Source organism: Chrysemys picta, chromosome 3, assembly GCF_011386835.1.
Source record: "Chrysemys picta bellii isolate R12L10 chromosome 3, ASM1138683v2, whole genome shotgun sequence".
Lineage (NCBI taxonomy): Eukaryota > Metazoa > Chordata > Testudines > Emydidae > Chrysemys > Chrysemys picta.
The window spans coordinates 24,528,787-24,549,523 of record NC_088793.1 but is presented as its reverse complement, the minus strand read 5'-3'; the positions used below and the strand labels follow the sequence as shown (position 1 = coordinate 24,549,523).

Below are 20,737 nucleotides of genomic sequence, written 5' to 3'. Positions count from 1 at the left end.
TGCAGATATGCATAAACAGATAAAGGCCTGGTGGTAAGGGAGAACCTATGGAAGCAATGGTGGCCCAAAAGCTGGATAGACCCCAACTGTACTTTGTCTTTGCCAGTAAAAGTGCTGTTAACAGGTGTCATGCAGGTCACTTCTACCAGGCCATCTCTGCCAGGACAGGATTGGTTATTCCCAGGAATAAAATGCAGTGTTAGTTTCCAAAGTTTGGGCCCATCCACTGTTCTGAGGCCTAATACAGATTAGATTTCTAGAGTTCAAGTCACATAAATTAACGGATATGAAGCAACAGCAGCTGTACTGCAGAGATTGTCCCTACCTAAATTTGAAAGCGCTCCTGGGGTCTCCTCACCACAACCTTTTGTTTTTGATTTCTCTGATAATCAAGAGAACTCTGTAGGACTTTGCCTGTACATAAGTGTACTGATTTCTCCTACCCTGAAGAGCTTTCAAACACCCATTTCACAATTTCTGTAGCATCCCCTTACTGTAGATTTCCCTTCCTGGATTTTTTATTTATTATTAATATTATTTCTGGAACTTTTTAAATTCAACCAGGGAGGGACAGTTTGGTTTTCAGGACAGGCCATTTAGCTAAGGACACTGCTCTGTCCTGGTAGAGAAAGGTACACTTTCCTTCCCCTCATGGGATATCCAAGGGGAGGAATAGACTACACAAATAGTGCAGATTCAGATACCGTGTATTTATAGGATGGGAGAAAGTGGGCACTACATAGGCTTGGTCATGCTCAAATAATGCACTTGTTCACACAGAAGTCATACAAGGCATAATTGACCACGTATGCACCTGGGAGCTGGGTATTGCTTAATTCTAGTCCTGTCTCTACCACTAACGCGCTGTGTCACCTCGAGTGACTTTTATGAAGTGGGTACACATGCCTGAGAGATGGGTTTTATGGATTAGTGAGTGTTTACAATCACTTTAATGAAAGGAGTCAGTGCTTTTCCATTTCATTCAAGTTAGACCAACAGAGTGTACTATGGAATGGCTTATGCAATCATCATAGGCACAAAACCGAACTTTTTAAAAATGCTTTGTACGACTATTTTGCCAACTAGAGACGGAACAGCACTGAAGTGAACTTGCTATTCAGTGCTGACATCTGGTGGCTACAATGGGTAGCCATCTGAAGGAGAACTTAAGTGGCTGCTACACCAATCCGCTCAAATTTGGAGCCCACTTTGAAAATATTTTTAAGGCTGCAGTGAGGTTTTTTCTGGAAGATTTAAAAAAATTCTTTGACACCCAAATAAAGCTTTGACTGGGGTAGTAAGGAGAGCGTTGACTTGGAGAGCCTAGTTAAAACGGCTTCATTAATCCACCACTGGGAAGGCACATACTCCGTGCCAGGATAAATTGATGATGATCTCTATATAGATCAGCACTATCAACTCAATGGAATAAACTCTACATTCACTGCTTTAGAAACCTGATTTAAGCCTTCTGCAGAAGCTGAAGTCAGCAAGGAACTACAGAAGGCGAGTTTACTATAACTAGGACATTGACTGAAGCAGTGAGATTAGGGAACTTTTTTTTAAATAGGCATGTTAGCCACTAAGTATTTTATTTAAAATTAATGAGAAAAACACCCACGGCAAGAAGGTCTAAGCATGGGAACAAGCCACAACCACATGATTTTCTGTTTTAGCGCCACAGCATGAGCACAAGTACACGATAGAAAAAACTTGATTTGGGAGCACTCTTGAAAGTTTCCCCATCCGCACACTAGCTTTAAGTGGCCATTTCCGAGCAAGGATCTCAACTAGGTTATCGCTTAGCCCAGCCCATGGGAGCAGGGAGCGGAGCTTTCCCCCCTCGTTCTGCAGAGGGACATGGCGTTTGATTAAAGTCGTCCCCGCCTCTGCCGCCCACGTCCTGCCCCCGAGTTGGATTTTTAACTGGGCGGCTGCTGGAGGGGTCTGTTATCAAGGTCTCTCCTCGTGCGTGGAGCCTACAGCCGCTAGTCGAGGCCCCTGCCGCTGGCGGAGGAGAGCGCACGGCTTAGCGCTCAGGGGGCGCTTTCGCCACGTCGGGACCAGCGGGAGCCTGTCACCGCCGCGGAAAGCAAACCGGCACAAAGGCACGAGCGAAGACCCGCCAGCTGGAGGAGGGGCAGGACCCGGGGAGCGAAGGGCTCCGGCGCGGGCAGCTTCCAGCCAGGCGCTGCTTTGAGCGAAGCCCGGCGGGGCGGGCTGCAGCAGGCTCTGGGAGCCCTGGGTGCCAGCCAGCCGAGCGGGGCAGGGGAGGGCGCGGCGCGGCTCTAATAACCTGTTGAAAGGAGGCAGCTGTGTCAGGCTCAGCCGCTCCTGCCAAGGCAGCCGGAGAGCGCTTCCTGCCAGCGCGGGACTGGGAGCCTCGCAACATATGGAGCCGCTTTGGGTAATTGAATGCAGGGGGTGAAGTGAAGCAACCAGCCCTCCCCTCCCCCCCAGCCCGCTTCCAGGGGCCTGGAGCACCAAGAGCCCGCCCCGCTCACAACCTCTGCTCCCCCCACGGAGGAACCAAGCGCCAAAGCTGCGCCTGGCTCTGGCCCGAGGGGGGGCTTCGGAGGATGTAAAAGGGCTGACCCCCCCGAGGAGTTCGGGGAGAGATTGTCCAGCTCCTGTTACTCCTCTGCACATCCATTCCCCCCCCCCTCGGCACAGCACGCCAGCGATCGGGCACAACAAATAACCCCCCCCCCCCGGGCCAGCATCCCAGGCCTCGGACTCACCGAGCACGCTGCCTGCACGAAGAGGGCTAACAACCACACTGCTGACACGTTTATCATCCTCCCTCCTTGGCGGGCGCCGCTGCTCTGGAGCCTGGGCTGGGCGCTCCCGGGTTCTCCGCTTCACGTGCTCGCTCAGCCGCCCGCAGCTGCAAAGAGCCGACCTAACCCAACCCTGGCTTCTAATACGGCCAATGTAACAACCTTCACCTATCACCATCCGCCGCCCTCTTCCGGAGCCCCGCCCCCTCCGGGCACCGCTCTCAGGGCGAGCACCGCCCACTCCTGCCACGCCTCTCCCCGCTCCCCGCTCCACCACCTTTAAGCAATCAGCGCTTAATAGCGCTTCCTCAAGGGCTGTTTCCTAACGAAATCACTGCCTCATCATTACCTGTATCACCTACGCAAGATCTTGCTCAACCCTCTAATTTCACACGTCCTTTTAGCTGCGGGCAATCGGCGTTTGCATTGTTCTCCCAGTTAGCCTGTTATTTCATTCCCAGCTTTACTTTGCATAAGAATAATTTCTCCCCCAAACATTTCATTCTCTAGATACAAAAACAAACACACCCAATTTCCCAGACCTAATCTAGAAAATCCCAGCACGCTCCAGCCTCTTTCCCTCCCCCCCTTTTTTTTAAAGCTGACACATGGTAGCAAGAGGGAAGCAAAACCTGAAACAACACACTAATGCAAGGGATGGAGGGAAAGTACCTGCGAAAGCCCTGTGCGGCTCAAAAGCTTGTCTCTCTCACCAACAGAAGTTAGTCTAATACAATATCTCCTTCCTCCCCCTTACAATGTGCATTTTGAATCTTCCATTTCCTGTTTAAGAACTTGGAAGTGAATTTAATCATCCTTTTATCATGTGATGTTTTAATTTAATTATTTATTTTAGCCGCAATTCCCTCCCCCCCCCCTTAGATCTAGTTGTGAACAGTCATCATATATGGTCGCTCCCACATCATGTGATCGAATGATATTACAAACCTGCTGAACTGTAATCATTTTTTTTCCTCCTGCAAAAACTGAGAGCCGCTACTGCATTGTTTTTTACTAGTGAGACAATGGGTGAAGTAATCTCTTTTATTGGACTAACTTCTGCTGGTGAGAGAGACAAGCTTTCCAGCTCACATAGAACTCTTCATTAAGTCATGTTTTTTATACAGTGCTTTTCAGAGGGCTACCTGTTGCCTTTCACTGTTTGCCCAGGACAGTCTTCTCTTATCATCTTTTCATTAGGTAGTCTCATCAGTTTGATTTATTTTAAACTGTGCGGCTGCACTTCGTGTTTTTAATACATTTTAAAATTGTACTTAAATAATAAAATCATACTAGATTTGTGACAAAAATGCCAGGTCAAAAACTATATTTAAAAAGTGGTCTGTGTAAGATGAGAATTGTACATTATTAAATATTAACTTTTAAATCAAATTTATTTTGTCACTAATTTTGCTGTTTGTATTTTTTATTTTATTTTATTGCACTTTTCTGAGCTTGGACAGTTAAAATAAAGAAGGTTTGGTTCCAGCAAACAATCCTGCACATGCTTAATCTTGCTATTTGTGTTTGCAGGACTGGAGCCTTAGTCAGTTTCAGTTTGTTTCTAGTCAATTTCCCTGTCAGGTTTATTGCACAGGTTTACTGCACAGTGTTGCAGAGTTTGGTCATAAACATAGCAAGGGAATGTTTATGTTTTCAAAGAGCCTATTTCCCATTTGATTTTTTTTTTAATCATGACAATATTTCTACTGGATTAAGCTTTTGTAAAAGCTTGTTTTTCCAAAACCTACTACTGTGCTATGATGGTGTCTCTTTACAGAATACTTTTAACCTTCAGCTGAGAATCTTAAAGGAATTTACAAGTGTGTGTGTGTGTGGTGGGAGGGAATGTTTTGCTACCACTGAAGTTAACAAAACACTCACTGATTTCAAGGAGGGTAATTTGGTCCCACAACAACCACATTTTATATTACAGTAAGGTAAAGTGAAGCTAAATGAGATGGTAGGGCAATAGCACTGGGGAGGGGAATTCCTCATCCTTGCCATCCACAGTCCCCAGCATAGGAGGTGTGTACGAAGGGTAGCCAGGAAAAGGGGACGTGGAGGAACTATTGCTGTGATCTGGGGATCCCTGGCTGGAGAAATTACCCTTGCAGCCCGGGCAGGTATCAAAGACTGGGGGAGGCTGAGCCTCCCCAAACAGCCCTCCATTGCCCTGCCCACACACTGCCTCCAGACCTCCTCCTGCTTCCCACCCGCGCTCTGCGGCTCTTCCCCTGTGGCTGGGGCCCTGGGCTGGGGCTGGCCTGCAGTCAGGGACTCCGGATGGCTGGAGCTGGCGTTCTGGGGCTAGAGGCCATGTCACCCGCCCACACGGTGCTCTGGGGGTGGGGGCTGCACCGCCCACCCAGCACTCCGGAGTTGGGGGCTGCGCCACCTGCCTGCCTGGTGCTCTGGGGCTGGGGGCCGTGTGGGGGAGCTCTAAGCTTCAGCAGGGGAAGGGGGTGAGAGGGGTGGGGTGGGGCCTCAGCCAGAAGGGGTGGACCGGGCTGGGGGCTAGTCTCCCAGCCATGCTTGCAACAACTTAGATCAGCTCTGAGGTTGATTTTCAGAAACAGATAAACAAATAACACACAAACTAAGGGTCACCCAATGAAATTAATAGGCAGCAAGTTTAAAACAATATAAAGAAGTACTTCTTCCCACAATCCACAGTCAACCTCTGGAACTTGCTGCCAGGGGATGTTATGAAGGCCAAAAGTATAACTGGGTTCAAAAAAGAACTGCATAAATTCATGGAGGACAACTGCATGCACTGGGTGTCCCTAAACCTCTGACTGTCAGAAGCTGGGATTGGATAACAGGGGATGGATCATTTGATAATTTGCCTTATTCTGTTCATTCCCTCTGAAGCATCTGACATTGGCCACTGTTGGAAGACTGGATACTTGGCTAGACAGACCAGTGGTCTGACCCAATAGGTCCATTCTTAAAAGTATCCTGCTACAGAAAGAGAATCTGCTTCCACAACTGTCATCCAAAAGCTTAATAGACCCATGAGTATATTTCAGTGTTGCCGAAACTGAAGGTCTCACGTGACCTTCTCATAAGAGAACTAGAGAAAAATAGCTTAGACAAACCTACTATAAGGTGGGTGCAAAACTGGTTGGAAAAGCATACTCAGAAAGTAGTTATCAGTGGTTCACAACCAAGCTGGAAGGGCATGTCAAGTGGGGTCCCCCAGGGATCTTTCCTTGTTTTGGTTCTGTTCAATATCTTCATAAATGATTTGAATATGGCATAGAGAGTACACTTAAACTTTGTAGACAATACCAAGCTTGGAGGGCTTGTGAGCACTTTAGAGGACAGGATTAGAATTCAAAATGATCTTGACAAATTGGAGAAATGGTCTGAAATAAATAGGATGAAAATCAATAAGGACAGATGCAAAGTAGTACACTTAGGAAGGAATAATCAATTGCACAAATACAAAAAGGGAAACGACTGCCTAGGAAGGAGTACTGCAGAAAAGGATTTGGGGGTTATAGTGGATCACAAACTAAATGTGAGTCAACAATGGAATACTGTTGTAAAAGAAGCAAACATCTGGGATGTATTAGCAGGAGAGTTGTAAGCAAGACAGGAGAAGTAATTCTTCCATTCTACTCAGCACTGATAAGGGCTCAGCTGAAGTAGCGTCCCCGGTTTGGGGCACCACACTTTGGGAAAGATGTGGACAAACTGGAGAAAGTCCAGAGGAGAGCAACGAAAATGATTAAAGGTCTAGTAAACATGACCAATCAGGGAAGATTGAAAAAAACTGGGTTTGTTTAATCTGGAGAAGAGAAGACTGAGGCGGGGACATGATAATAGTCTTTAAGTATGTAAAAGTTTTTTTATAAAGAGGAGAGTGATAAATTGTTTCCCTTAACCACTGAGGACAGGATAAGAAGCAATGGGCTTATATTGCAGCAAGGCAGGTTTAGGTTGGACATTAGGACAAGCTTCCTGTCAGGGTGGTTAAGCACTGGAATAAATTGCCTCAGGAGGTTGTGGAATCTCCATTATTGGAGGTTTTTATGAACAGGCTAGGCAAACACGTGCCAGGGATAATACTTAGTCCTGCCTTAGTGCAGGAGACTGGACTAGATGACATATCGAGGTCCCTTCCAACCCTACATTTCTATGATTTTGTTGCAAGTCCTGCAAAATGTTTGTTTCGTTAAAAAACAAAACAAACTTTCACATGCCCTTCCTATTCCTGGCTTCAATCTTGTTGTATTCCCCTTAGTCATACTGCCAACAATGAAGCTGAAGCCAGGCCAGATGGCCACAATTTCCCTACACCCTCTGTATGTGAAAATGAGACTGCCCTAAAAAGATGGCCACCAATTACCTGGGTGGAACTGGAGCATGGGGGCAGGAGGGAAGCGTTGGGTGGCCTGGAGCACGGTGAGGAGTTGGTGCGGGGGAGGTTGGGTTGGGTTGGGTGGCTTGGAGCATGGTGGGGAGTCGGGGTGGATGGCCTGAAGCACAGTGGGGAGTCGGTGAGGGTTGCAAACTTTCTAATTGCACAAAACCAAACACTCTTGCCCCCTTCCCCGATGCTCCGCCCTTTCCCTGCCCCTTTCCCAAGGCCCCACTGCTGCCCCTCCCTTTCTCCGAGGCTCCACCACAGGCACCGCCCCACAGCTCCCATTGGCCATGGTTCCTGGGTCACGCAGAGACCCCCTGGCTGCCCCTGCACCTAGGAACCAGACTTGCCGGCCGCTGGTAGGGCAGGTAGGGAGCCTGCCTTAACCCCACTTTGCTGCCGACTGGACTTTTGGCCTATTAAATCTCCTGGATTGATTTCAATAGCAACCAGCAGATTGAGGCTGATTCTGGGAGACTTCCGGCCAATCCAGGAGGGTTGGCAACCCTACATGGGCATAGTAGCCTCGGGCAGACACAGAGCGGCGGTGGCAGGGGCTGTGCTTCATGGCGATCAGCTCCTCACCATGAAGCACAGCTCCTACTAGCGGCACCAGCCTCCTTCCAGGGTTGGGGGGCTGAGGGTGGACCTTAGCTCCCCCTTGCCATGGGCTCCACCCCTGCTCCTCCTCTGTCCCGAGGCCCCACTCCCTGGCCAGGCTGGAAGCTGGAGCCGGTCCATGGTCAGAATCACCTAGGGAGCCTGGGCTGCTGTGGGGAGCCCTGGACCCTCCACACGCCCTGGGCAGCATGGCCTGGGAAGGTGGGGACCCAGGTCTGGAGCTGCTCTCAGGCACCCCGGCCCCCTGCCCAGTGCCAATGGAGAGTCGAGGGCTCTCCACAGCAGCCTGGGCTCCCTGGGCAGTTCTTACTATGGCCTGGCTCCAATTTCCCACCTGGCCAAGGGGCGGGGACTCGGGGAGAAGAGCAAGAGCAGGAGCAGGGCCCAGTGGGAAGAGGAGGAGCATGGGTGGTCCCACAGTTCTGGCTCTGGTGGGGCCCCTCACTTCGGGTGTCCCTGGTTCTGGTGCTCCTCAAATTGGCTGGGGCCCATGGGGCTGGGCCTCATGGGCCCGTGTGTTAATCTGCCATAGCTGCTAGCTGTCCTGAATTACAACTCAGCTCTAGGTGGAGGGCTGGGCTGAGTTGGGTTGGGCTGGGGATACCTGAATGTTGGAGATAAAACCTACTTGAACTCTTATATATACCCCAGAAGGCGGTAATGGGTTGCCAATGGTGCCATCGTGCCAGGCCCACACTCAGAAGGTTGCCAGGCAGGAGTGCCAAAAGCACCCTAGAACGGGGAAGGAGGGGCGGGGGGAATCGGTGCCTGGACCATGGCCCCACCCCCTGCTCTGCCCCTCCCACTCTGAGGCCCTGCCCTTACTCTGCCGCTCCCTCCGAGGCCCTCCCCACCGCTTGCTCCTCTCCGCTGCCTCCCTCCGTTGCTCACCCTTAAGGCAGGGGGAAATGAAGGGACCATGGCCCGCTGCCCCCTGCCCCGCATTCCGGCTCCCCTGTTGCCAGTTGTCCAGTTTTCGACTGGAAAGTTCAGCTGAAAAGTGGACCTGGCAATGTCTGGTCACAGGGGTAACCGCAATCAGCCTCCCCACCATGAGGGCAGGAAGAGCAGCTGCTGCTGCCTAGAGGAGCTGAAGCTCAGCTGGAGAGAGAGAGAACTGGCTCCCAAGGACCTGGCTCCAGCGGAGAGAGGTAGGTACCGGCTCCATACTGCCCCGGCGGGAGCGGGGGTGTGTGGATACTGTATGCCTCCAACCCCTGCCCCTCTGTGCTTGCCCCCCAGCCCCTGCCTTGCTCCAGGGACCTATCCCCCACCCTGTCTTGCTGTGCTTGTCCCTGGCCTCTGCCTCACTCTGGAGACCCATCCTCCCACCCCACCGCACTGTGCTTGCCCCAGCCCCTGCCTCACTCAAGGACTGACTTCCCTGCACACCTTGCTATGCTTGCCCCTGGCCCTTGCCTTGCTCTGGGGACTGACCCCGCTCCTGTCTTTTACAATCATTCCCCCTGGGGGCCCTGCCAGAAGGGCTGGGACTTGAGGGGCTAAAGAAGAGGTGTTTGCACTCTGTCAGAGTTAATACATCAGACCCCCACGAACAGGGGTATCTGAAGTGCTCAGGTCTGAGTAAATGATTGAAAGAACCCAGAGGGAGCTGAGGGCAGCGCACCTAACGGGCCACAAGATGGTGTGCTCGAAGGTGGTCTCCTATGACCCAGAGTTTGGGTGGGCTGGAGCACTGGGAGAATTGTGGGGGTGGGGTAGGATGGAGTGAGAGGGGGCTGGGACTGGTGTGGGTAGCAGCTGTTGAATAAAGAGACTCAGGAGATCAGGGTGAGCGTTTATAGCTGAGCAAACTTTATTTTTTGCTAGCCTTGAGCTTCTATACTTCTCCTTTTCGGGCCCCCTAGTGGCCTCTCTTGTGGCTTGGGGCAACCACAAAAACCACATCCTCCCTTTTGAAGTCAACAGCAATAAAACACTAATCCAACCAGTCATTAACCATCAACACAAAATATAAACAAACAAGGCTAGGAAGGAGCCTGCCCAAACCTTTGGTATTTTCTCAGGGGACTATTCTGCCTCAGTAAAACACTGGGGCACAGATGCACAAAGGGACTTGGATGCCTAGAAAACCATTGGGATCCATAAAGCAATGGTACGTAAATAGTATAATGGCCAACAGGGGTCAGGCTAGAGACTCTTGCCTACATGCTCGGGGTCTTACTGATCGCCATATTTGGGGTCGGGAAGGAATTTTCCTCCAGGGTAGATTGGCTGAGCCTCTGGAGGTTTTTCACCTTCCTCCGCAGCATGGGGCAGGGATCACTAGCAGGAGGGTCTCTGCCGATTGAAGTCACTGAAACACAGGTTTGGGGACTTCAACAGCAGAGTCCAGGGAAGGGTTTTGTGGCCTGCAGCATGCAGGGGGTCAGACCAGATGATCATAATGGTCCCTTCTGACCTTAAAGTCTATGAGTCTATGAGTCTATAAGCCTGAGTTATGCACCCATGCTCCCTGTACAGTGAGTGGGGAGAGATGATAGCCTTAGAATGGGATCCACCAAAACCAGCATGCTAGGTGGGGAGCCCCCAGAGCTGGCCAATGGGAGATACTGATGTGAGGGTGTGTCCTAAGCACGAACCCCCCTCTGGTATTTAGGCATCTATATCTGGGTTGGACATAGGCACCTCCCTCTGCTTGGGATCGACAGCCATGAAGTCTCTCCTGGTATCAAGTGTCTAAGATGTTTTCTGCAACTAATGAAGGAGGAAGTTATATATATATATATATATATATATATATATATATATAACTTAGCCCAACACTCATGCAGCAGGTGGGAAACAGGGGTTCAATTTCCCCATCTGCCTGATGGGAGAAAATATTTGAACTGAGGTCTCCCACCTCCCCGGAGCGTGCCTGGGCTCTCAGGTATTCTGATGTGGGGCTCTGCCTTTCCTGTTGAGGTTGTTCCATTTTTATAAATAATTAAATAGTGATTGGAGGTGAGGGACTGGACGCTGGGTCTCCTATATGGGTGCTCTAACCACCAGACTGTAGAATCATGCTCACTCTATCTCCAGCCCACTGACTGTTTAAGTATTTATCTAAAGTGGAACAGCTTCAACAGGAGTGACTGAGAGACCTCCTCTCCAGCCTCTTCACATACATTGAACTATCCCATAGCTCAGTGGTCAGGGAAGAAAACCTCTGTGCACATCTTTTGTCCCCATTAGGTAGACGGGAGAATTGAACCTTGGTCTCCTACATCCTGGTTTATTGCTGGCCTACAAACGATAAGGGAGGTGGTTTCTCCTGCAGCTGGATTTTGAATGGGCCCTGATCTGGTAGGCATGCCCTGAACACACCTACTGGATCAGGCCCCACAGGAGAATGACTTTCTGCACTGCTTTGAGGATCCTGCTCGGACTTAGGTGTGAGATGGGCATACCCATACTTGGAGTGAGGCAGAAGTGTGCATGCCCAGAGGCAGAAACTGAAGCACCCAGGGGACTTTTAGAGTAAAAATTTAGGTGTCAAGGGATAATAGGCACCTACAGGTTTATGTAGCAGCTGAGCAGGAGTTTTGAGGAACTCAGTGGTGCCTAAATTTTGGACTTAGGCACCTGTCCTTTTATGGATCTGGATCTCAGCTGCTAAACTGAATTATTTGATTTCTCAAGGTCTGATATAATCTTTTAGAAACAGGGAGGGCTGTCTTTCTCCAGCTGGGTATGTCCTCTTGCAGATGGAGTCTGGAGGACATGTGGGTTGCTGTACATGAGTTGGTGAGGCATTGATCATAGGAAGAGATCTGAATGCTTCAGCTGGTGAAACAACCGGGTTTTGATGGATGATACCTCAGGCACTTGAGCAAGGTAAGACTGATAGACTTTAAGTCCAGAAGGGACCAGGCGTCAGACCTCCTGCATGACACATGCCGTAGAATTTCACACAGTACTTTCTGCATCAAGCCTGCAATTTCTGGTAAGATGACGAGCTATTTGCCTCTGCTTGTACTGTGCTTTTTCTTGAGAGTCTTATACTTAAATGTGTCTATCAATTCAGCTATAGTTTGATTCTGTGGGGGTCTGTCAAAATTTCTCATAAGATGGCTTTGATATTTTTCTTATTTCCTCTGTTGTTTCAAGAAGTCAGGCCAGTGAGAGTCTAACACTGAAGGGGACACAGACGTAACTTTCTACCCTCCAGCTACTCAGCCGTGTGGAATTAATTGGTCAGAGAAGTTGACTGGATGCTAGCAGGGCCAGATAAGGAGCTGTGGATTTTGTAAAAAGTTGTGCCACTGATTATATTGTGCGTTCTGCTTTCCCATTGCTCCATGGAAACCAGGGACTGGATGCAACATGGGTGAAATTGTAGGTATTTGCAAACTTTCTAAAATTCACTGATGAAAACTGAGAACCGTTATCAGAGAAGACTTGTAGTGGGATTCCATATTGATTAAACCAGGATTTCATCTTATCAATGACTCCATTTGATGTAGTGGTCAGCAACTAATCTTTATCAATGAATCTTGAGAAGTTGCCAATCACTAGAAGTTAGATTGCATTATCCAGCTGGAAAAGATCTGTAGTTACTTTCTGCTATGGTCTTTCTAGTAAAGTGGATGTTAAAAAATAGTTCTGGAGCTGGTTCTTAGGGGACTGCAGCTATCACAGTTCTCAAATCATAGAATATCAGGGTTGGAAGGGACCTCAGGAGGTCATCTAGTCCAACCCCCTGCTCAAAGCAGGACCAATCCCCAGACAGATTTTTACCCCAGTTCCCTAAATAGCCCCCTCAAGGATTGAACTCACAACCCTGGGTTTAGCAGGCCAACAAGGCTCTGTTGTAGCTATGTGCTAGGGATGGGGTTACCAGACAGACTATTAAGCACTCTCTGCATTTTGTAATGCCTTGGCAGCTGTCATTCAGTTAATCAACAATGTCCTCTTGTGCAATGATGCACAATGAGGTCCTTTTGTGTATTGTGCAGTAATGTCAATATAACTAGTCCTGACTCCTTCAACAGCAGACCACAATTTAGGGTAAGATCACCTGAAACCCCTCACTATGGTTTCATAGGGTATGTCTATGATGCAGCTGGGAGAAAGCCTCCCAGCCTGGGTAGACAGACTCACACTAGCAAGGCTTGAGCCACTGTGCTAAAAATAGCTGGGTGGATATTGTGGCTTCCGTGGAGACTCAGGCTAGCCTACGGGGGCCATGTAGGCTAGAGCTTGCATCTCTAGCTTGAGTCTCTGCCAGAGCTGCAATGGCCACACAGCTATTTTTAGCACACTATCTTGAGGCCAGCTAGTGTGAGTCTGTCTACCTGTGCGGGGAGTATAGACCTATCCATAGTGATACCTGCCTTGGCTTGTTTTGTCCAGCCCTCTTTGCAATGAGTCATGCCTTCTTTGAGCAATTCCATCTGTCTCTTGCTTGTCTTTCACTTCCTGGGAGTGCAAAACAGGTTTGTTTGGTTTTTCCCCTGGGTTTGAATGTGTAGTTAGCTCTAGGGTGGAATATTGTTCCTTTTTTCCTGGTGGAAAATGGTGAAAATTTTGTTCTTGTTCAAAGCACAGATGTCTTGTAAAACCCCACAAGAGCCTTCTCAGTTTACACATAGTGAACTGAGCTAAGCCTCAGCTGTAGCTTAACTAAGCTCCTTAAGTACTATGAGTTCAGATCCTGACAGTGTCAATTCTGTATCTTCTTCTGAGGAAGATAATTCAGACGTATCCATTGACTTTGTCTGGGTCCTGCTGATGAGACCTTCAGCACTGAGGAAGTTTCTGGGTGAACACTGAAAATCACATATGTACAGAGACACATAGACTAGTGATAAAGAAGATAAGAACAGCCATACTGGGTCAGACCAATGGTCCATCTAGCCCATTATCCCGTCTTCTGACAGTGGCCAATGCCAGGTGCTTTCAGAGGGAATGAACAGAACAGGTAATCATCAAGTGATCCATCCCGTCATCTAGTCCCAGCTTCTGGCAATCAGAGACTAGGGCCACCCAGACCATCTTGTGCCCCTGATCATCTTGGCTAATAGCTATTGATGGACCTAGCCTCCAGGAACTTACCTAATTCTTTTTTGAACCCCATTATAGTTGTGACTTTTTGATATGCTCCCATGTCATTAGCCAAACATTTCTCTTCCTATTCCAGTAGAACTTCCTTGACAGAAGAACAGCTGCACTCCACACCCATATAATACTCTATAAATAATTGTAATGTGGCTGGATTTCAGAGGTGTTGCAGTGAATACAGGGCTAGATTGTGCCTGGCCCTCACTCATGAATAAGGCGAGGGTCTTCCCATTGACTTCAGTGGGCTTTGGATCTGGCTCTGTGTGCATTAGCCATGAGAGAGGACCAACTCTCCCTTGGAACTGTTTGTGTCTTTCCTAGTCAGGCCTTTTGCCATCATGCTGACCATTGGTTACCCTGTTAGACTGCACGTTGGCACACTGACCTATGAGTACTTGGGCACTAATGTTGAAGCCAGCTATGATTTACCCAAGAGGTAATATCAAAGCACTTTATGGAAAGCCATTTTAATTGTTTTATTGCCCAAGGGGCCCTTTCCAGTCTATTTAGTGTATTTTTGATGCACCAATAATTGATCAAATAGATCTGAGCAATTCCTCTTGAGTCCTTAATATCTGCCTGCTCTTTATGATCACCAAGCCTTTGGGGTCATAATCCCTCTAAATCAGAGGTTCCCAAACTTGGTTCGTGGCTCGTTCAGGGTAAGCCCCTGGCGGGCCATGAGACGCTTTGTTTACCTAAGCGTCCGCAGGTACGGCGCTCGCAGCTCCCAGTGGCTGTGGTTCGCTGTTCCCAGCCAATAGGAGCTGCGGGAAGTGGCAGCCCGGCCCACGCCGCTTCCCGCAGCTCCCATTGGCCAGGAACAGTGACCTGCGGCCACTGGGATCTGCGAGCGGCAGTACCTGTGGACAATCAGGTAAACAAAGCATCTCGCGGCCCATCAGGGGCTTACCCTGAGCAAGCCATGAACCAAGTTTGGGAACCCCTGCTCTAAATAAATTTGAGTGCAAACTGGGATTTGCACAGGCAATGAAACAGCACAATTCAGCTTTGCAGCGAGGAGGCTGTAATATTGCACAGAAGGTGCAGTGCTGCTAGGGGCTTCACTGACCAGAAGGCAGGCACACTGGGGCTGTGGAGGCCTACTTCAGTAGTCTTCAGAGGGTGGCTCAACAGTTCTCTACCATCTGCCCCTCCCCTCATGCATCTGTTCAGTGTCCAGCTGGGTGCTGGGCTGAGGGTTTAGCCCCTACTGATCCTATATAGTAAACAGGGCAGTGCTTCTGTCATTAATTAGCTAGGGGTAGATCATAGGAGTCCTGGGTTCTGTTCCTGACTCAGCAACTGTGCAACCTTGGGGCAAGAAACTTCAGGTATTTGTGCCTCAGTTTCCCTATCTGTAACATAGAGACAACAGCATATATTCACTTCGTGATTCTTAGATGAAAAGTACTATGTAACCCTAACCTTATAACTGGATTTGTGTGGGCACATCCCTGCATCAGTATGGAGGCCTAGTGACTTCACTGATGTCTGTATGGGAACTGATTGCAGGATTGGGGCCTTAGGGTGCAAGGTAGTAATGATTAATTACTACTTAAATTGTAAACGCTTTGGGGCAGGGACCATTCTTTTGTTCAGTGTTTGTATAGCTCCTAGCAGTATGGGGTCCTGCTGCATGACTCGGGCTCCTAGGCACTTCTAGTACAAATAATTAATTAATCATTCCATTTTGGGGGGATTAGCAAGAGCTGTAACAAACACCTAACCTTATCAAATACTCTATATAAATGCAAATATATTTGACTTATTGATTGATAGGTCTATGGCTCTAATAATTGTAGTACCTACCAACTAAGAACTAGCTGAACAAAGGCAAAATTCTAGATTTAAATAATAAACAAACCAACCTTTATTTTTTAAGCCACAGAAACACAAACAATTCAACAGTTCCAGAAATGTGTCAGTGCTTTCATTGGCATGTTTTACACAGCCAAATGGAGTGGGTGTATATTTTGTTTATGAACATGCAAATAAAAATTCCTTTTATACAGAAACTACGTAAGCTACATTTCAGCCTGGAGCATGTTTTTATGACAATTATAAATCTTTAGAAAATAAGATTCATAATTAAAACACTGACCAAGACTCCAGCACCTCCCAGTCCCACAAACTGATGTGTTCTTGAGGTTACATCCAATTTGCCCCATTTATTTCAATGGGATGACTCACACGCCTAGAGTTAGCAGGTACGCATGTGTGCGCAGAATCTGGGCCACTGTCTCGGTACAAAGTGTTGCTTTATTTCAAAATTGTTTTCCTCTCCTTTTATACATTATATTAGTGGTGCTCAAACCTTTTGATACTTGCAAGATTCCCCCCTCCCACTTTACCAGTCTCAGTGGCAACCTGAGTGCTTGGTGAGATGAAGTAGTAATATCAGGGCAGTGTTCATGCATCAATCTTGAAAGGTGCTGAGTGCCAGTGACTTTCATGGGTATAGGAGGTGTTCAGCTCTTGCCAGGATTAGGCCCATAGTTAGTGGCAACTATCCCTTTCTGGTGACTGATGGTTACCTTACCCTTATGAAAGCAGATTCCGCAGGGATCTCCTAGAAGTGCTGTCCACACCATCGGTGATGTGTTGACTACAGTGTAGGAAACTCGATTATACTGCTTTCCTCTCAACCATAACGAAGTTGATCAGATAGAACAGGACTAGCTTTTAACGTTTCAGGTATCCTTACAGAAGGAACGGATGCTGTCACAGAATTCAGGCATTAATAAAAAGGAGAGCAGCTGACAGAGAAAAACTTTCCTAAAACTGGATGGGTGAGGGCCCAAATGTGCGGTATCTGAATCAACATTATGATGACAGCAAAGGGCTGGGATACAATTTCTACAGCCCTGGGGCAAGATATAAGTAAAACCATCATTTACCACACAGACCGTGCAATACTATGTAAAGGAAATGAGTAGGTGCCTTCCAAATTATAAATGAAGTATGATAATTATGGTAAGTCATCATTTAGGATAATTAGGAAGAGAACATGCACAAACATTATGCTTTACCAGACTTTGGGAATAACCATCAATAAACAGCAGGAGTAAAGGATGAAGAAGAAAAAAAAAAAACAAAAAAAAACCTAAAATGAGTCCAAGATCAGTTTCTTTAGGAGACCCATGATGAGATCTAAAACCAAGGTTCTGATCACTTGTGCTTGCTGAAAATGTTGTGGCTCTTTGTACAACAGTAGAAGTGCTAAACCTGGCATCCTTGCTAAATTCCAAGTTAAGTAATAACCCATTAAAGTCAGCTCTCTGACACAACCTTAACTATGGGTTTTATGTGACTGCTCCACCATAATATCTACTTCTCCTAAAATTATGGCACTTCTTGCAAGTGTAAGAGTATTAAAACTGATCCTGGCTAAATTCCAATTTAAATAATAACTAAATCGGTTTACCTAAAATTGCCTCTGTAGGCCAACTGAAGACAGTAGTGTTTCTGTGCATTATTAAATAATTGCACAGTTATTTTCCGCTGTATCACTGATGTAATACTTTGGCACGTCACGTTTTAATTGCTTGTGTGGATATAATCTGGAGACAGCAAAGGCACTTAAGAATGACTCTTAGTGAGATTTTACTGGTCAAATGCTCAACATGTAAAGACAGCTGCATTCCAGATGACTATAAACATTTCTCTACGAACTACTTAAACAGGCTTGGCAGAAATCAATTTTTATTTTTAAGCATTTTTAATTTTTATTGAATTTTTACAGTTGCACAAAACTAAATTTTAAGCATTTATTTTTATTGATTTACATTTTCATGTGTGTAAATGTTCAGAAAATTAGGGTGTCAGACAATTATTTAATTACAGTCAACATTGAGATTCAACAAGTTAAAGACTTAACCTTTAAAACACAAAATGTCAACATCACATGACAAAATATACAAATAAGTTCTCGAGCAGCATTTTTCTTTGTCTATGTAAATTTCTATGATGGATGGAAATATTTGTTCATGGGTTTGTGTGTGTACAGTGAAATCGACATTTGCTGACATTTTCCAATAAAAATCTAATCCTTCTAAGCCTACTTAGACATTCAGATAAGTAGAATTTGTAACACTGTCTATAACTGGGGTAACTTCCATTAAGGTTACAGCTGAAAGCAGTCAAATAAATCAATACATTGTCCAAACAGCTGAGCTGTATGCATAAGAATGGCCATACTGGGTCAGACCAAAGGTCCATCTAGCCCAGTATCCTGTCTTCCGACAATGGCCAATGCCAGGTGCCCAACAGGGAATGAACAGAACAGGTAATCATCAAGTGATCCATCCCCTGTTGCCCATTCCCAGCTTCTGGCAAACAGAGACACCATCCCTGCGCATCCTGGCTAATGGCTATTGATGGACCTATCCTCCATGAACTTATCTAGTTCTTTTTTGGACCCTGTTAGTCTTGGCCTTCACAACATCCTGTGGCAAAGAGTTCCACAGACTGACTGTGCAGTGTGTGTGTGTGGGGGGGGGGGGTGGGGGGTGGGGGGAATACTTCCTTTCATTTGTTTTAAACCTGCTGCCTATTAGTTTCATTTGGTGATCCCTAGTTCTTGTGTTATGAGTAAATAACACTTCCTTATTTACTTTTTCCACCCACTCATGATTTTATAGACCCCTATCATATACCCCCTTAGTTGTCTCTTTTCCAAGCTGAAAAGTCCCAGTCAATATCTCCTCATATGGCAGCCGTTTCATACCCCTAATCATTTTTGTTGCCCTTTTCTGAACCTTTTCCAATTCCAATATATCTTTTTTGAAATGGGGCAATTACACCTGCATACAGTATTCAAGATGTGGGCGTACCATGGATTTATAAAGAGGCAATATGATATTTTCTGTCTTATTATCTATCCCTTTCTTAGTAATTCTCAATATTGTTCGATTTTTTGGACTGCTGGGGGCTCTTCATGGAAACTAGGGGAGAAATGAATCCTCTGCCCCTTTTTCACCCAGCCAGAAGAACCTATAATTTCCACATTGCACCTGTGAACCAAGCACTACAAATAATTGGAAGTCCTGTTGGAGGAAGAATGTCTTAAGCACGGTCATGAGTGTTGTAAAATAATAAATACAATTGCAGTGCTGAAAAAGGATATGCAGTAGTGTGTTCTCAACTCGTGGGCACCCCTCATCTCTAGTCACACTATTGCACAGGGTTCTTGTTTCTGGCACTCCCTCGTGGGCTCTCCTTTATCCCTGCAATGGCCTTTCCCACCCTTCATCTGCTCCCAGCTCCCCCTCGGAGTATTCTGTAATTTGGCTCTCTGGCCAAGTCAAATGAAAGGCTAAATGCCTTTCAGGGCAACACAAACAATCTCCAAATACCCCTTAATACCTCTCAGGCTCCATCTTGTTGTTCCTACCTCAAGGCTTCCCCTGCAGGCGGCCTAACCTGCTCCTGTAGAGTTCTTCCTATGTTGTTTCCTGTCTGTTAAACCCTATCCCAAGACATCTCTCCTCCAGGAAGACCTGTCTCCTCTGCAGTCTCCCTGCAACTGAGTTCCACCTCTTCTGGCCACGAGGCAATTATTTATCACCCCCTAGCTGCAGCACATGACTAATTGGGATTCTTTCCCTTGCCTTGCAGATGGTGGGGAATAAGCCTCATCACAGGATGGTTGCTTACCTTACAGAAACTGGGGGTTTTCGAGGTACATTGTCCACATGGATTCCAATTCTGACATGCAAGTGTTACATGTATGTGAGACCAGATTGTTTTCGGCTCATAGTATCCATTTGGACTGCACCTTCACCCTGGTTGTCCTTGTGTCCCCTGTCCAAGGGCAGAACATGCCCAGCTGATCCTCAGGTCCTTTTCTATTTAAGTGTGAAATTGGATCTCTGTTGTCGGGGGAAGCTTTTCCTTAAATTTGGACAGACTGGAATAACTGTTAAAGTCATATTTTGCTAACAAAACCTGATAGATAGTGATACAGCATTGTAGGCTTGTAGAAGAAATGACCTGTCTTCCCAAAAGGTCCAACCTCTTTGTGTCCTGGTCAGCCAGCATGGTCTTGGAATGCTGCAATCTAGCTGTCTCTGTGGCTGCTTGTAGAATCAGAGAGTTGGGTGGGAGAAAAGACATTAAGCCCCTTTGTTGGTGATGAAATAACCTCTCTCAGCCCTTTTAGTAGTAGGGGGTACATAGGGTGGGAGTATGCCAGATCACTTTGGCTGGCTCCATGCTGGCCTCATTAACTGGGAGTGCCATTGTGCATGGACCTGTAGACTGCAAAATATCCAGGATCCAGTGTTGGGAGTCTCAGACCTCCTCCAATGGTATGTAGAGGTCATTAACTATTGTCTGAAGCAGCTCCTGGTACTGACTGTGCTCATCTGGCGGAGATGGTGAGGATGGAGTGACAGTTTCATCTGGAGATGAGGAGGATTCTCCTTGTGAGATCCAGGTTAACCTCTTCCTTCTCATATTTCAACAGATCTGGTGGGCGCCAAGTAGGAGAGGTGTGGTATGACTCATGAATGGATCCAGGGCATCTCATAGAGGTTCCAGGGACCCCCAGTAAGGCGGCAGCTGGATGGGGAGGAGGGACCCCACTGCACTGGGTACCCTTGGTCCTTGGGGAAGGCATATCTGGGGAAGGCATTCAGATCTCTTTGACTATCAGGACTCAGCTTTCTAAGAGGAGATGGACTGACTGGGGCATCTGACTCACCTGAGTCTGAGAACTGCTCTCTCCCCATTGGTGGGTCTGATGGTTCTGGTGGGTGAATGCTCCTGCCCCAGGGTTGGAGAGGGGACAGTTCTAGTGTCACTGATGCAATTTCATCCTCCAGTGTGGCAATGTCCCTCAGGAGGTCTGGGCTGGAGAGCAGAGGCCACTGAGGGTAAAGGAGGAAAATGT

At 47.3% G+C, this 20,737-nt stretch overlaps 1 protein-coding gene across 1 annotated transcript in view; it reads right to left on the bottom strand.

Annotated features, from left to right (window-relative positions):
* The window catches only part of SDC1 (syndecan 1), a 38,107-nt gene extending 34,758 nt beyond the window's left edge, over nucleotides 1-3,349 (bottom strand). The window contains exon 1 of the mRNA XM_005297319.5: nucleotides 2,742-3,349. Coding sequence (XP_005297376.2) covers nucleotides 2,742-2,798 — 57 coding nt within the window. The 5' untranslated portion in view covers nucleotides 2,799-3,349. The remainder of the gene's footprint in view (nucleotides 1-2,741) is intronic.
* Nucleotides 3,350-20,737: the final 17,388 nt, after the last annotated feature.